The sequence below is a fragment of the Semicossyphus pulcher genome, unplaced genomic scaffold (assembly GCF_022749685.1).
Source record: "Semicossyphus pulcher isolate SPU_LCO1_2020_fin unplaced genomic scaffold, fSemPul1.0.p SCAF_19, whole genome shotgun sequence".
Classification (NCBI taxonomy): Eukaryota; Metazoa; Chordata; class Actinopteri; order Labriformes; family Labridae; genus Semicossyphus; species Semicossyphus pulcher.
Genome location: NW_027211692.1, coordinates 8,961,434 through 8,978,403, shown reverse-complemented (window position 1 = coordinate 8,978,403; position 16,970 = coordinate 8,961,434). Strand labels below are relative to the sequence as shown.

The 16,970-nt window shown below is 39.6% G+C and overlaps 3 protein-coding genes across 3 annotated transcripts; all 3 read left to right on the top strand.

Moving 5' to 3' along the window:
• Positions 1 to 2,977: 2,977 nt before the first annotated feature.
• Positions 2,978 to 4,803, top strand: aldoca (aldolase C, fructose-bisphosphate, a). Its single transcript, XM_069668244.1, has 8 exons — positions 2,978 to 3,089; positions 3,213 to 3,424; positions 3,560 to 3,614; positions 3,700 to 3,860; positions 3,953 to 4,036; positions 4,164 to 4,338; positions 4,417 to 4,616; positions 4,711 to 4,803. Exons 1-8 carry the CDS (start codon positions 2,978 to 2,980, stop codon positions 4,801 to 4,803), a joined length of 1,092 nt encoding a protein of 363 aa, XP_069524345.1.
• Positions 4,804 to 6,902: 2,099 nt separating this feature from the next.
• srsf1a (serine and arginine rich splicing factor 1a) lies at positions 6,903 to 11,255 on the top strand. Its single transcript, XM_069668245.1, has 5 exons — positions 6,903 to 7,305; positions 7,887 to 8,065; positions 9,302 to 9,474; positions 9,652 to 10,414; positions 10,819 to 11,255. Exons 1-4 carry the CDS (start codon positions 7,118 to 7,120, stop codon positions 9,847 to 9,849), a joined length of 738 nt encoding a protein of 245 aa, XP_069524346.1. The 5' UTR covers positions 6,903 to 7,117; the 3' UTR covers positions 9,850 to 10,414; positions 10,819 to 11,255.
• A 608-nt stretch (positions 11,256 to 11,863) lies between these two features.
• On the top strand, positions 11,864 to 15,479 carry dynll2a (dynein, light chain, LC8-type 2a). The gene is made up of 3 exons (XM_069668246.1): positions 11,864 to 12,028; positions 12,536 to 12,692; positions 13,624 to 15,479. The coding sequence occupies exons 2-3, from the start codon at positions 12,561 to 12,563 to the stop codon at positions 13,759 to 13,761; spliced, it is 270 nt and encodes an 89-aa protein (XP_069524347.1). The 5' UTR covers positions 11,864 to 12,028; positions 12,536 to 12,560; the 3' UTR covers positions 13,762 to 15,479.
• Positions 15,480 to 16,970: the final 1,491 nt, after the last annotated feature.

The following is a 16,970-nucleotide window of genomic DNA, read 5'->3' as shown; positions in this document are numbered from 1 at the left end:
ATCCACTTACTGAAGTTTGTCACTTCTTTCAAAAAATGATATGAAGTTTAACAAGAATATACTGTGGGTCAGAGTAAGAAGGCATATTAAGGTCCTTCTTTTCTTCTTCAGGTTTGGAAAATTGTCCCATCATCATTTAAACATATAAAAAAGTCAAAATATTAAACCTTCCTGATTCTATCTAATTTAAATGGTTCTGTAGGATCAGAAACACCAGCTTTGAGTACATTGGTCCTATATATGCTATGCTATATACAGTATATATGCTCTTTGGCACAAACTGTCTTCATACGCATGTTTCACCTAGATACATTATGGCCAACTTTCAGCCTTGGCCCGACCCATTTAGAGGAGCTCTCACAAACCCATCGAGGACAACCTTAATAGGACAGAAAATTGAGGACCGGATAAAGTATCATCATTAAATGTTTTAATTAGGTAATAGAGAGGGAGAAAATATCAAATGTCCCAGTGGAGACAGCCATGTATAATTGCCATAGTTCTTGAAGTCATACATCTATTTAAAAATGTTTCTCCTGAATGGGAGAGCACCAGCTCCTCCTCCTGCTGCCTCCTGACATTGAAATCCCTCTCAGGCCCTTGTCTTAGACAGGTCCATCATGTCTGTGTTGTGGCTGCATGGAGGCAGGCAGTCCATTGACCCATATCTAGTTTCACAGACACACTGACCCACAATGGTGAACAGAGGAGTCCCCTGAAATACTGCAGAGGCATCCCAGTGAAATATCACAGAAGTATGAGGCAAAAACAAAATCACTTTGTTTTCTAGGACTGTATCTCTATAATCTTAGCTAGGAATCTACTTCTCGGCTAACAAAATGTTAGCTAGGAATACCTCTTAGCTAACAGAGCTAGGAATGTACTTCACTGCTAACATAATGTTAGCTAGGAATGTACTTCTCAGCTAACAAAATGTTAGCTAGGAATGTACCTCTCGGCTGACATAATGCTAGCTAGGAATATACTTCTCAGCTAACAAAATTTTAGCTAGGAATGTACCTCTCGGCTGACATAATGCTAGCTAGGAATGTACCTCTCGGCTGGCATAATGTTAGCTAGGCATGTACCTCTCGGCTGACATAATGTTAGCTAGGAATATACTTCTCGGCTAAATGTACTTTCCAGCTAACATATTGTTAGCTAATAATTTACAACTCGGCTAACATGTTATCTAGGAATGTACTTCTCAGCTAACTAGGAGTTTACTTCCAGGCTAACATGATGTGAGCTAGGAATGAACCTCTCAACTTACATTAATGTTAGCTAGGAATTTACGTCTCGGCTAACCTAATGTTATCTTGGAATGTACTTCTCTGCTAAAAGTGGCTGATCGCTAACATTAGCTGTTGTGTAAAAGTACCCAACCTTGGGTTTTCCATTGTGTTTCAGGTTCTCATTTAATGACAAGCAGTGAAATAAGGACTTTTGTCAAATACATACAACGCACGACCTGGAATAAAGTGATGCAGATATTTACAGGCTGGTGAAAATCTAAGGACATCGAGCCATATTTCAAGTTAAACAACACATTTGATAAGCCATTAGCCTAGCTACAAGTTAGACGACAGCTAACCTCACCATCCAACCACTTAGCAGCTTATACAAAGTATTACCAGTAGCTACTTGTTGAGAGCATATATTACCGTTGGAAATATACTGTCTGTTCATTTAAACAAAAATTCCCAAATTTTTGGTCTAATTTTGTCCATAGTACCATAACATACTACGTACTTAATTTACATTGACTGGATATGATGCTATGATTCTTGCTGAAGCGATCCATCACTTTTTCTTTCTTTTTTTTTTACAGTTTAAAGCTCACAAAAAGAAGCCACCAAGTGCATGAATTGCTCTGAGACCGTAACACCCCTGTGAATTTGAGGGTGAAGACAGAATTATCAGGAGAGTGGAAACATTCCTTTGGGCACATTTTAACTAATTAAAATAAAAATAGCATGCCTGAGGTACGGTGAAACGCTTAAATTAGGTTGCTATAGGGGGAAGAGGGTGCTGACAGAGTACATTAAGATTTTCCAATCGCCCTGAAAATGGAGTGCGACACAAAAAGGGTTAAAACAGTAGTGTTTGTAGGCAATATAAAACATGGCTACGTCGGCATTAAAAACAAGCAGCTATGTGACACACAAAAAAACATGTTTATTAAAATAGACCATGATTCATCAAAACATCTAATTAATTTGGGGCAAAGGTGGGTGTAGGTATAAGCGCCGCCCAGGGGGGTGGGCGTACGAGGTGTGACACAGTTTGAGCTGAATACAAACTAGAGCTGACAGAGAGTCTCCTCCAGTGTTCATCTCATCAGTGAACAGGACTCATTCTGTCAGGTAAGAAGTTTCACTTTAATATTTCTTAATTAAGGGTTATGTAAGGGACTTAAGTAGGCAAATCTATGTGAACAGTAGAAAGCGTTTAACTACAGCTTGATGTAAGCAGATCTTGATGTAAATTGAACCAATTAAAATGTGGTTCTTTTATTCATTATTTAAAGTGGACTTTATATTTGATCTAATCTAAAATTAGAGCAAAAAATATCCAATTTAATGTGGTTTATTTGTAGGAAAAAAAAAAAAGACTTTGATATTGCTCCTTAATATTTTTGGTGGTATTTGGTGAATTACAAGTGGCTGCAGGGAAAAGAAAAGCAGTCAGTCTTTACTTGTCGTTGTCAAATAATCGTGCATTCAGTGGAGATCTTTTGCGGACGTGTTCAACCAGAGACGTTTTTAGAGCTGCCTATGTAGAATATTTCAGGAAGTTACAACCTAATACACCAGCTGTATTCCCTTTGAGAAAGTCAGAGGGTGGATGTTGCATCTTTTGTCTTATGAAAGTTCTTCAATAATATTCTTCTTTTTTGCATGTTAATGTGTGAATAATTCAACCATAAGGCCACATCTTCTTCTGCCAGAGGCTGTAGGACAATCAGTCGCTCAGGATGACGCACCAGTTCACGACACTCTCCGAGGCCCAGAAGAGGGAGCTGCATGAGACGGCTCTACGCATAGTTTCTCCAGGGAAGGGCATCCTGGCTGCAGACGAGTCAGTGGGTCCGTAGCTGTCTGTTTCTTTTCTTTAAACTGTTAAATTCATCTATGTCAACAGTTTTGCTTTAATAAAACCCAACAAGTCCAATATTTGTTAACCTCTTGGATCACATGTGTTGACTGCAGGCAGCATGGCGAAGCGTCTGGCTCAGGTCGGGGTGGAGAACACAGAGGAGAACCGCAGACAGTTCAGGCAGATTCTTTTCAGCGCGGACGATCGTGTCAACGGCTGCATCGGTGGGGTCATCTTCTTCCACGAGACGCTGTACCAGCACACTGATAACGGTGTACCCTTTGTCAAGATGATCAGGGACAGGGGCATCATGGTCGGCATCAAGGTGTGGCAGTTTAATACCACAAGACATTTTTTGTACTTTCTTATAAAATATATTATAAATACGACCATGCACTCTGGACTGATTAGTTGTATCTAAAAATGTAACATGACTTCCTCTCGGGTCTTTATTTCTCAGGTTGATAAGGGTGTTGTCCCCCTGGCAGGAACCTCTGGAGAAACCACCACACAGGGTCAGACAACAAACAACTTCAGATTATAGTACATGAATGCCTATAACAAGACAATTTATAGGACTTTTTCATACCTCTTCCATAGGTCTAGATGGGCTGTCTGAGCGCTGTGCACAGTATAAAAAGGATGGAGCCGTCTTTGCAAAGTGGCGCTGTGTGCTCAAAGTCAGTGAGGCCAATCCATCTAAACTGGCCATTGCAGAAAATGCAAATGTTCTTGCACGCTACTCCAGTATCTGCCAGCAGGTCAGAGCCATGTATTATAGAGCATAATGGCTTTATAATATTGTAATGCAATACATCTGTTTTGTTCTTATTATCTCTCTTTTTTCTTCCAGCATGGCATTGTGCCAGTAATAGAGCCGGAGATTTTGCCTGATGGAGATCATGACCTGAAACGCAGCCAGTACATCACTGAGAAGGTGGGTTAAATGTACATAGAGGTCTGACATTTTTACTACAAGAGAAAGAATTGAGACAGACAATAACAGAGGAAGAACTCTGAAGAAGTACCTGACTCTCTTTGATGAAATTATCTGTGTGTTTTAGGTCCTGTCTGCAGTCTACAAGGCCATGTCAGACCACCATGTATACTTAGAGGGAACTCTCCTCAAACCCAACATGGTCACTGCCGGACACAGCTGCCCCACCAAGTACAGCCCAGAGGAGGTTGCAATGGCGACTATCACCGCCTTGCGCCGCACCGTTCCCCCAGCGGTCACAGGTAAGCCAGAGCGATCCTGTGTCAATGGAAGGCTTTTAGACAGATGTGTTTAAAATGATATTTTTCCGGTCCTTGCAGGAGTGGCTTTCCTCTCAGGTGGTCAGAGTGAAGAGGAGGCCTCTATCAACCTTAATGCCATCAACAACTGTCCTCTCGCCAAACCCTGGATCCTGACGTTCTCCTTCGGCCGAGCCCTTCAGGCGTCTGCGCTCAGAGCCTGGAGAGGACATAAAGAGAACGAGAAAGCTGCAACTGAGCAGTTCATCAAGAGAGCAGAGGCATGTCCACTTCCTATTGTCTGCAGCTGAATCATATGATATCATTCTTTACTTTCCTTCTTACTTGTGTTTCCTTTTTTTTCTTTATTTGCAGGCGAACAGTCAGGCATGTCAGGGGAAGTACACTGGTGCTGATCACTATGGCGAGGTTGGCCAGCGCGTCTACGGTTCCTGTCATGCATACTGAGTAGTTTTTAGAAGCCACATTTTAATTCGCATTGTGTTCTTCCATTAGCATAAAATGAGGAATTGTGTTGTCCATAATTAGCTTATTGCAGGATTCTGACACTCATGATGATGTTACATGAAGACAAGTGACAGCGTGTTTTCTCGCCTTGAAAAATGAGGACAATCAGAACATGGCCTTGGATCTAATGCATGTATTGAATGAAAGATGTTTGCTATACTTTTGTTATCAATGAACAGTATGGTCTTGTGACAGTGACATAACTAAAGCTTTTAAATCCTGCATTTCCTACTTAGTATCACACATTTAACATGACAGCTCATTTTAAAAAAGTGTTGAACATGCCAGAAATCTTCTCCAGCTCAGCATGGGAAGCTAAAATGCTTTTACACTGTCACACTGCTGTGTACCAGGTTGTAAGTTGTGTAAATGCAGAGAATGCAAGAATCCTTATAATTTCACAGCTTCTTGATTAATGAGAACCTGAAAAGACTGTTGATGTGAAACTCTGGAAGGACATAGGGCCATGTTTTAACTTAAAAAAAACATCTTTTATCCCATTAGCGTAGCTACAGTAACACAACAGCTAACATAAGCCTTCAACGACTTACTGGCTAATATTGCCGTTAGCTAGGAAGTGGCTGAAGGCATATATTACTGTTTGAAAGTGTTACATATTCAGAGTTCAGTATTTTTCTATTATTGCATTGCAAATTTGGCCCATTTTAAATACTTTGATGTTCTGGTATAACAATAAAACTTGCTTGAATCTTTATATGATACACTCAGAAAGGTGTTAATTTCTAGCTAAGGTAAAGTTAGCTAACGTTCAGATCAGGGCTAACATGATGTTAGCTAGGAATTTACTATTAGTGAGCGGTGTGTATCAGTATTGATATTAAAAATGTTGTTTTAATTTGAACAGTGGCCCTCGCATGTACCAGATTTTCACAACTTGAAGTGATATGATTGTCATATGCAATATATGTATAAGACCTACACTCTAGAATACATAAGGTTAATGTTATTACACTATTTATGCTTCCCCCCTGAGTATGACGTCAGAAAAAAATGACTGCCAGGGGAATATCATGTACTCCTCCTCTTATGTGGATGTACCTTCAAGTTGTGCAAAGCAGATTTTTGTGTGTGTAAGTTTTGTTAGTGTCCATGCACAATTAGAAATAATGCAGCAGTATTAGCTTCAAGCTAATTCTTCAAGTATCTCCAGGCAGAATAAAGTACAATCTGCATGACAGTAACTTACAACAAAAAGCGATGTCGTTTCTGTTGTCTTTCTGAATATTATTCTGTGATTGTCTAAGTGTGTAATAGGCTTATAAGCATATGGTGAGTTAAAATGTAAGCATTCAAACAATAAAGCTGTTCAGGATCAGTTTTGTGTGAACACATTATTTTGTTGTATGTAAATTAAAGCTGTTGATGTTGTTTCCAACAAGAAGCATTCAAACTACATAGCCTACAGTTAGGTGATTAATACTTCACCAACAGTTTAACTATATGCACTTAAGACACTTAAAAAATGTCATATTCAGAGCTACAGGTCTAGATTTTAAGAGGCAGTCCTTTTTTTTTGTTCCATTACATTTTGCCTGGAATCAAAGGTAGATTAGTCAAAGCCTTTATCTATTTAATATTTACCTGGATTGCAACCACAAACTAGCATTTATTTTATCCTTCTCTGCTTAACCATGAATATTGTAAAATAATTACAATAATAAAATTCAAATAACAATAAAAATAATTGTTGTTTTGTATATGTAAGGTTAACTGAAAGGGAAAAACCTGAACATTTTGGAAAACATTTCTTTTTTTTATGGACTATGAAAAATAGCTTTTTGTCATATTAACAACATTATTATTTTAATCATTTGCGCAGTGCATGATAATATACCAACAGATAAGAAATAGTTGAAGTGGATTGTTCTCATATCGGCCATATGTTATAACGTTATTAATATCAAAGAAGAGATTGACTGCTGTCACTAAATTGGCGGACTATTTTGTGAGGCGGATGTGTCAGCTCTGGCTGCGGTGTTTCCGATATTCATGAATGCCTCGGTAAAGGAGCGCGGTTCCTGAAGAAAACAGGAGCGGGGGGCGCCTCATCGGGAGTATTGTCTGCCCAGTAAATATCCTGCAGATTGCAGAGTAAAACGGCGCGCATTTCACGTATCGCTCCTTACTGATCGAAGATTTGCAAGCACTCTGGCGTTTAATCTGAGAGTTGTTCCACCAATCGTTAGAATCTTGCAACCTGTTAACTTAAGAAGCTAGCTAGCCTTTAGCAGCAATGTCTGGTGTTGTGCGAGGCCCCGCTGGAAACAACGACTGCCGAATTTACGTGGGAAATCTCCCTCCTGATATTCGCACAAAAGATGTGGAAGACGTGTTTTACAAATACGGGACTATTCGAGATATCGACCTGAAGAACCGGAGAGGAGGGCCACCTTTTGCATTCATTGAGTTTGAAGATCCCAGGTAAGGAGCTAGCTAACGGTTAGCTCTGTAGGCCATAGGCTTCCCCATTGTGTGGCTAACCAAGTCGCGTGCTTGAACCGTTACTCGCGGGCTTCGACTATAACCTGGACACCCTGTGTATTGGCTTGTTCTTCCTAAAATAAGTGTCGTGTGTGCTCTTTCTGATTTAACTATGCGTGTTTACACATGAGTGATAGAAGTCGGTGTTTCAAAGGTTAGTCAAACAACCCTTGTGCTTATATTTGCACCGCATCCTTATCGGTAACTTGTGTCCATGTAGATACCAAGAACACCCACTCTGGCTTGTAAATAATGTTACGTCAATGCGTTTGGTGCGTTACTATTTATTGTGCAATACTTATGTGGCATAAATGTGTATTATACGCTAAACAAGTGTCTCGAATGTCTTTAGCGTTATTTCCGAGCTTGTCTGCAAGGTGGATTAGCAACTCTAAACCAGATCAAGCTAGCCGCTAACATGGCTGACAGTGCCCGTGACAGCATCCTCTATGCGCGCGTGGGTATTAACCCTAGCTGCCTTCTTATGCGTTAATGTTTAAACTTTACGTTATTATTAACAGGGACGCGGACGATGCAGTCTATGGACGTGATGGTTATGACTACGACGGCTACAGACTGCGGGTGGAGTTTCCTCGGAGCGGCAGGGGCTCAAGAGGCGGATTCGGTGGGATCGGTGGAGCTCCCAGAGGCAGATATGGGCCCCCATCCAGACGCTCAGAGTACAGGGTCATTGTGTCTGGTAAGCAAGCAACCTAGTCATTCTGTTATTTGGCTCTTATACAGGAAGGTTATAAATATAGAAGCATGTCTGCCTAGTTCTGTGTGATGGATTGTTTTTCTGAATACAAACTTCTCAAGTGAAACATTAAGAGTTGGTGCACTCAACAAACTTCTAAATTATGAGATCCAATGTATAATGTGCTCAATGTTTATGATGGGTTAAATATTGATCATGCATAACATGCTTATTATGGACATTTTTTAACTGGCTGGGTTTTGTGCAGTGCATTGAACATCATCAAGATGTAGTAACACAATAGGTTATGTTAGGTTACTTTATTTGTACCCATAGGTAGATTTTGTTTACAGTGAGTGAGTCGGCCTCCTTTAAATACACACACATTAGACAGCACAAAACAGACTTGTAAAACATGATACATGAAGTTTTGTACACAAGTGAGTGTTATTGAACTTGATAAAAAGATTCAGGGAACAAATTTTATTTTTCTTCAGTCTAACTTTCAATATAGATATAGATAAAGGGGGGGCCTTGTTAAAACAAAAAGTTTCCTTTTAGTTTTTTCAGTAGTATCAGTTTACACCTGAATAGCTGGTCTCAATGTGAATTCAGAATCTGTTTTATTAGCCAGGTATATCCTCCAAATATGAGGAGTGCAATGATGCTGAAATATATGATTTAGAAAAAATGTGGAATTATATAACAGATGGGTTAATTTACATGAGGTAGATAGTGTCCAGTATTGACAGTAAAAAAACTGTATAGATTTGTGCTAGATGATGGATGATGTGTACATGAATAAAATGTGTGTCTAGGGATGCACAATATTATCGGCACGTTACCTGCCGATATTGGCTTTAAAATGAACTATCGGATATCGGCGTGTTGGCCAATATCCACCGATATAATTAACTGATAAAATAATGGGCTGCTGCATACTTGATTAAATGCCCGACCTCGGCGCAATGTCCCTGGCGCGAAAAAGACCCGGCGTGATGACGTCACGTGTGTCTACCTGCAGCATGAGAGAGTTAGAAGCCAAAATGTGTGTTCATACGATAAGATGAACAGTACATCTAATTTACAGGTGACAGTCTTATGTTCCACATTGATTGTTCTGATGATTTGGTTATACAAAGTGGTTTTGTAGTTCTAACAAAGTTAGTAAAGGTGTGTATACAAAGCTGGAAAACATTCCAACGCTTGAGTGCTAACATAACTTTTTCTTTGTTTCAGGACTCCCTCAGAGTGGCAGCTGGCAGGATCTTAAGGACCACATGCGTGAGGCTGGCGATGTTTGCTACGCTGACGTTTTCAGAGATGGAACCGGGGTTGTAGAATTTGTGCGCAAAGAAGACATGACCTATGCCGTTCGAAAGCTGGACAACACCAAATTCCGCTCTCATGAGGTATGTGTACTGATTTGATCACTTGTCATGGAAAATGTGTCTTTGCTGTGTCAAGGTGAGTACTTCAGGAAGTGCTACATGTCTGAAGCCCACCTGGTCCCTCATTTCCATCAATGGTATTTCAGCCAGAGAAAGGGATGTCGCCTTTTCAATGTCAAGTTCTCTTGTGTCCGCCAGGGAGAGACTGCTTACATTCGTGTGAAATTAGACGGTCCCCGCAGCCCAAGTTACGGAAGATCACGATCCCGAAGCCGTGGCAGCCGGAGCAGGAGCCGCAGTCGCAGCGCCAGCCGGAGCAGGAGCAATTCCCGTGGTCGTGGCAGAGGATCGCCCCGCTACTCGCCTCGTCACAGCCGCTCTCGCTCCCGTTCCTAAACCTTTCTACCACCGATGTGTTGCCCTTTTGATGTATTCCCTCCTGTTTTTACCTCTTATGAGTTCCTCCAGATGTCAGCAATTGATTTTTAATTTTTGCATTTCATGTCCCGGTGTCCTTGTGGATGATCTTGGTATGTAGATGTACCCCCACCCACCCTCTTCACCGCTCCCTCCACCCTCTCCAGCTGCTTTGTCCTGTTTGTTTTTCTCCCTTTCTCTCCTCTTCTTTCTGTCCTCTCAATTTTTCGCAACAATAGAAATTGTGCTGTGCTGAACTTGAAAAACGTTGAGTCGTTATAACCTGGACTCAAAGTTTTTGCAAGTATTAAATTGAGTTTGTTTTTGTTTATTTTTAAAAAAAAACAGCTTCTATCATTGGATTTGTGGGGTGGGCTGTTTTGATGGGGAGCCCGATGCTTAACTGTATTTTACCCTTGTGTCTTCCTTTAGACATCTGAAGAGAAGGATTAAAGTGATTTGGAATAAAACGATTGTGGAGCACATTTCATTTGTATGGTCAGGATAGGACATCTAATTGAGGAGCAATCAGGTCGAGGCAATGGTACGCTTCATATTCCATAAATTGAACGTTTTGATAGGTTTCCATATCATGCATGTCACATTTAACAAAGCCATATGTGCTGTACTTTGTTATATATACAATTTTTAACGTGCTACTCTGGCCTGTAACAGAATAAGCAGTCCTAGAACAAGTGTTGTGATGTAAGTGTAATACTTTTGCTGTCAAATGTAAAGATCTGAATCACTACTTCTGTTGCAAAAGCTTCCCACTTTTAACTTTTAAAATGTTTTTACTTCAGGGAGTGGTAGTTTTTTGTGCTCAGTGGCATTTTTTTTTCTTGATCTGACATGAGTGCTCAAAAATGGAAAAACAAAAATTAGGCCCAAAAATCTTGACATTTTATTCTAACGGTCTGCCTCTGATTTTCTTCCTGGTATTTCAAGGTTTTGATTGGAGGAGTGGCTCAGTGGATCCCAATCCTTGGAGCTGGATGAGTGGATCGATTAGGACAGGGATAGGCAAGGATGGATGCTCGGAACGGGATCAGTTTTCCAGGATTCAAATGAGTTTGATTACAGAACTAATTAACAGGAGTCCCAGAGCAACTTTTTTTTTCTATTAGGCCCCCGCCCTGCCTATCTTTTAAAGTTTTTCAGTGATAAAGTCTTTATTTTACAAGAAAACGAAACTGAGGACCAGGAAGTTGGATCAAAGGATGGAGTCGTAGATGCCTGGTATGAAGGAATTATAAATTGGGGAGGTTGGGAAGGGGTTTTATTTGGGAGTAGTTTGTATGTTTTACTTTGCTTAATCTTACTTTTTCTCTCTTAGCATTTTCAATAAAACATTTTCAAACAAGGAAACTAGTTTGTTGTTATTTGAAACCTAAACAATCATAGCTTTGTCAATCAATTTCGATGTATCGCACCAGTTCACACCAAAAGTTCTCATATGACTCTTTACATATAGCGATATAGATTGTGGTGTTGTGTGATTATTTACAGCACAAAACTTTATTTAAACAGGCTGCAACTTTGAGCAGATCACAATAATTGATAGACCTTCATCTGCTCAACGGGTTGGGTATATGCAACAAAAAATGACTTAATTTTAATACATAACCATAAGAGTAAATTACAAGTCAAATATTTGTACAAACTGTGATGAATGACAAAATGCAGCTGTAGCAACAATAGGAAACACCAACACAGGAACAGCGCATATGTTCAGTGTTCAAAGCTCCAGTGTCTCACAGCTGTGACGATGACTGATGAAAAAACCCTGTACACACGGCCAAACGATACCTTCCCACTGCCAAGGTCTCGTTTCCTTTTAGCCCACAGTCAGTGGTGTATACTGTGAATGATGCATTGTGGGATGAAATAAGATGCCGGCAGACAGGAGCTGGAGAAAAACGCTTGCAACACACGGGGAGGCTGCGGCTCGGCCAATGGCAGGGCGCAGCATGCAGCAGAGGGGCGGGGCGCGTGTCGGAGCAGCACAGCAGAGAGCCAACCTACCTACATGCTTATTGTGTAAATCTTTAAAAAGCAATTAGCCGCAGCATCATCTAAACCTAACTCCCCTGCACACACTGCCTGTGTGAAATACATATTTTTTTGGAGAGAGGTATTTTTCAATCGTCTCAAAAAGGTGAGTTTATGATTTTTATATGTGACAAAGATTTGACTTGCATGTCTTGACATATTTCAGATTCGAGTTACTCTTATGTATGGTGGCGAGCTTTTACTGTAATTCATTTTAAGGGGTTAAACGTGTATTGGTGTGAATGACAGCAGCCTGAGCAGATAAATAACTACATACACTTTGATACTTTTGCTCCTCTGATGCAGCAGCTGCTTTCATCCGAAAGTGATTTTGCCAAGTAATTTAACTCCACCTGTATCAAGTTTCGCAGCCAATCTATGCAACGCTCAAGTCATCGTGTTAAGAAGAATATTGATAGAAATAAACTAGCTTTATGTGTGATTATGAATCGGTGCATATGAGAAAAAACGCGGTGCCAAATGGCCAGTTTTCTGCGTATGAGTGATGTTTGCGATGATCCGGCTGGCCTAAACCATCCCCATCATCAACCACGTGCGGTGTTAATTTTCAGTGCAGTACGTCTGAGTGAACGTGCTCCCTTTTCTTCCCCAGCAAGCACCATCGTCATCCTCCAACCATGACTGACAGGAAAGCTGTGATCAAGAATGCAGACATGTCCGAGGACATGCAGCAGGACGCGGTGGACTGTGCCACCCAGGCCATGGAGAAGTACAACATAGAGAAGGACATCGCAGCCTACATCAAGAAGGTGAGGAGGACAGGACGGGTGCCTGGATGGATCCTAGTGGAGCTCTGTGAAAAGCTTTGCATCGTTGGCACATGATCTGCAAATTCAAAGACTTCTTTTATTCTCACATCTATTTTTGGCCAGATGAGGCTCTTATGTTCAAGGCAGTAGACAAGATTTTTTTAATTATTCAGGTCATGAGTACAAAAGTTTCCCTCATCCACTCAAAAGCCACTCCGTCTACAAACATAATTAACAAGTCTATACAAGCATTTACACTTTTTTAAGTGCATCTATCTCCCAACATGATTGGCTAAATCATAGAGTCAAACTTCATTTGTATGGCCACTTTCAGGTTACAGGTTTGTGTTAGTTGAAGTGCTTTACAGGTGACCAGGTGGCTAATAAGACAATACAAAGATTAAAGTTAAGCAATTTAAAATAGGAAATGATAAAGACGTTACAACAGAAACATAGATGTAACATGGAGGCAATGCTTACATGTAGTGGCATTTAAAAGTCCCAAACCACTAAGTATGTAAGGACTACTGAAATTATAAGTGAATTAATCAGTTTACCCATTTAAATGAACTTTTTATGATAATAAACTAATAATTTCACTATAAATGCCAAATGTTTGCTGGTTACAGCTTCTCAAATATGAGAATTTGATGCTTATTTTGGTGATATATGATGGTAAACTTAAGATTTTGTTGTCTTAGGCTGTTGGTCAAATAGAACAAACATTTTAAAAATAATATATTTAATAAATACGCAACATAAAAGATTGATATACTGAAACAATAAAAGTAATTAGACATTACAAAAATTCCAATTGATGCTGGCTTGTAGCCTTGTGAAATAATTGAAATGATTTGTAGATTGCTGCCTTTGGTCCTGGATTTTGATTTGGTGTCCACTAATCATCCTTTTTTTTCTCCGCTGTTTTCAGGAGTTTGATAAGAAGTATAACCCCACCTGGCACTGCATCGTCGGGAGGAACTTTGGCAGCTACGTCACCCACGAGACAAAGCATTTCATTTACTTCTATTTGGGCCAAGTGGCCATCTTGCTCTTCAAGTCTGGCTGAAAAGTTTTCCGATTTGTGTTGAGGAGTTTTTCTTCCTGAACCTAAATCGGAAATGCACTGGTGGCGGATGTCTCCCATACACTAATAACGACATACCATAATGATGCAAAACCGGCCGTGCGCAATTGCATGGACTATACACTATTTAATATGTATGTTACAGTAAGTTTTCTTTTCGGTAGTTGCCATTTGAATGCAACTGAATAGTTTTTGTTGATGCTGTTCAAATTCTAAGTTGTTAAAGATTTCGAAGTGGCCCTTGATTGTATAATAAAGGAAAGCTGTAGAATGTAGTGGTGCATCTGCTTTCCTTCACAAATGGCTTTGCCAGCCCTGTTATGAGACTCCATCTGTCGGTTTAGATGGTAAAATCATACTGCGTGCACCAGTTTAACAACACATCATCATGATTTTAACGTTTGATCATGTAAGGAAGTCAGACAATGGGACAAAAAAAAGAGTTATAGTTACTTCAAGGCCTCCTTTGGTCTCCAGAAGAACATACAGCATGAGATCCCTTTATTACTGCTGTCTTACTAATTTCAAGGAATTATGTTGGTTGTAGATGCAAACGCGAAACCTTTAATGTTTTCAATTTAAGATAATATCGGCCAACAGATGCTGAATCTTAGCAGCCGCTTTCAGAAGAAGATGTCAAAAAATCCAACACACTTGACATTTTGGAACCAACACGAACCAGTGCAAGCATTTCCAGGGACGTTTTAGTCAGTCCACGCTTAAATTTTCACTGTGAAGGTAGATGGAGCGAATAGAGCTCACAAACACAGACCTTAGCCTGTAAGGTAAGAGTAATAACAACACTACAGACTGGTTACAAAAATCTGCTTACTCACCTACCTAGACTTCAGTTTTATAATCCTGTGTTTTGCATGTTTTGAGGATTACCAAGATTTATTTATCCGTCAGACACAAAGGAAAGCTCATCTTGAAGCTGATAATAGATTTATCTTTTAAGTGTGTAGATATTGGACTGAGCCGATGCGGTGTTTGTCCCAGTAAATGCTACAAAGCAGCGATAGGAAGGTGATTCAGACAAGGCAAGGCTACCAACACCCGCGTGTTTCAGATGGTTGTGTCGTCTTGTGATACTTTCGAGTTGCATTACCCCGCCAACCTTTATTTTTGCATTGCTTGTGTACTGCCAGACATGCAGCAAAGTAAAGGCATCTAGAGTCGGGACTTCCTAAAGGAACTGCAAGCATGTGTACCTTCTGTCTAGCACACTAATTTGGGGTTTTATTTTTGTCATGTCAATGTAATAAATTTGAAATGGCAATGCACAATGCTTCTGATTAAATGTGTTCTCTGGGAGGGATTCAGTCAGTGGAGGTGGATAAAAGTATACATTTATCGCTGTGCATAAAGACTAAACTAGGTTTTTCTCTCCCGTAATCCAACAACGATGATGTTTGTCTCTCAAGTGTTAGCTTGGATTGACATTGTGTTTGCAGGGAAGTCTTCCTAACTATCGTCGATGTGAACTGATTTTAGTATTGTTTTCCTCTGGCATGTATTTTTGCTGTGTATATGTAGGAGCCGTTCCGATGCTGTTAAATTTGCACAACATGTGTGCCTGTCATTGCTCTCAACTGTAACCGGCTTGAGTACAATTGCACTTCATTAGAGTTATCCAGTAGGTTGCTACAGAACCAAAATCGTACAACTCGATAAAATAAAAACTAATTGTTGACTTATTACACTGTGGTCTTTTATTTTGTCATGAAGAACATTATTTGATAGGTAGATGGACAAAAAGTCAATCTTTAACACTTTTTAAGACTTTATTATTCACTGAAAGGAAGTAGTTTGACACTTTGGGAAGTTGTTTTTGGTTTGTTGGTACCAAAAGCAAAGCTAATTTCTGGTATGTCCCAATAACAAAATGAGGTAAATACGACTTTGAGGCTATTTTAAAGGGAATTTTGCTTTTGTACAGTTTCAAAATATGGCAAAACATTCAGATTCTACAATAAACAAGGCTAAATGGATGATAAAGAGAACATATGTAGTTTCTAGTTTAAGTGCATTGAATCTATAGGCCGCCAAGTACGTCTGTTGTGTAGGAGTTACTTTTGTGTTTACTGAAGAATCAAGGCTGAAGTTGTCTTGTGTGAAAAACAATCCATGGCAACAAATGTGTGAGACCTTTGCTCAGAGATGAGGAGCACAATCTACGTAACAGTGACATCAGTCTTTACACTGATGAGCTGGTTATCCAACTGCCTCTGTTTTATACACTGATGCTGCGTTCAAGTCATGTCAGATATAAGAAAATAAAGAATTTAAAGGGCCTTTTTTATGTTTCTGATTATGAACAACAATGTTCAATACCCCCATAATAAAATGATTAGATATTAAAATATTACGCTATGTAAGAAACAAGATAATGACCCTGATGATGTAAGCAGGGTCATCTCAAATTGAGTTTATGTGCCTTCAACACTTTAACACAAAACCTGCAGGCCTTTCATATTCTATACCGGGGTTCTGCCATTTGAAAAATGTGGGCGTTCACTAACACAGCAAAATAGTCCTTTGTATGTGCATTACTGGAAATGTAGGATGAAGCTGTTTTGAAAATAGACCCATAAGTATCAACTAAAGTCAGGATGTCTTGACCTCTGCTGATTTAATTTCTATCTTTTAAATATCCGTCTCACATGACCCCTAACATGTTAGGAGTAAAATACTAGATTGCAGAAGGACAACTTGAAGTTATCACAAACTACCAGCTACATTCAGACTCATTAAAATAGTTTTTACCTCAAAGTTGAGATGTCCGATTCCTTGTTGAAATGTTGTTTTTCCAGTCAAATTGCACTAAATAGGGCCTTCCACAATGTGCCATCTAGAGCCCTGTTTAAATACTACATCAGCTGATTTCACTGATAAGCAAACCTTCACAGGAGTTTTGTGATAAAAAATATTTATGGAATAAAAACTATGATACATACATACATACATATGGAGACATCCATCTTGTTTATCATATTCATATAAAATATATATATACAGTAACTGTGCAAAAGTTTTAGGCAGGTGTGAAAAAATGCCGTAAACTAAGTGCTTTCAAAAATGGAAGTGTTAATAGTTTATTTTCATCAATAAACAAAATGCAGGTACATTTCTTCTAGGTACACTTGCACACAGTTTTTGAAGGGACTCGGCTGGTAGGTTGTTCCATACAT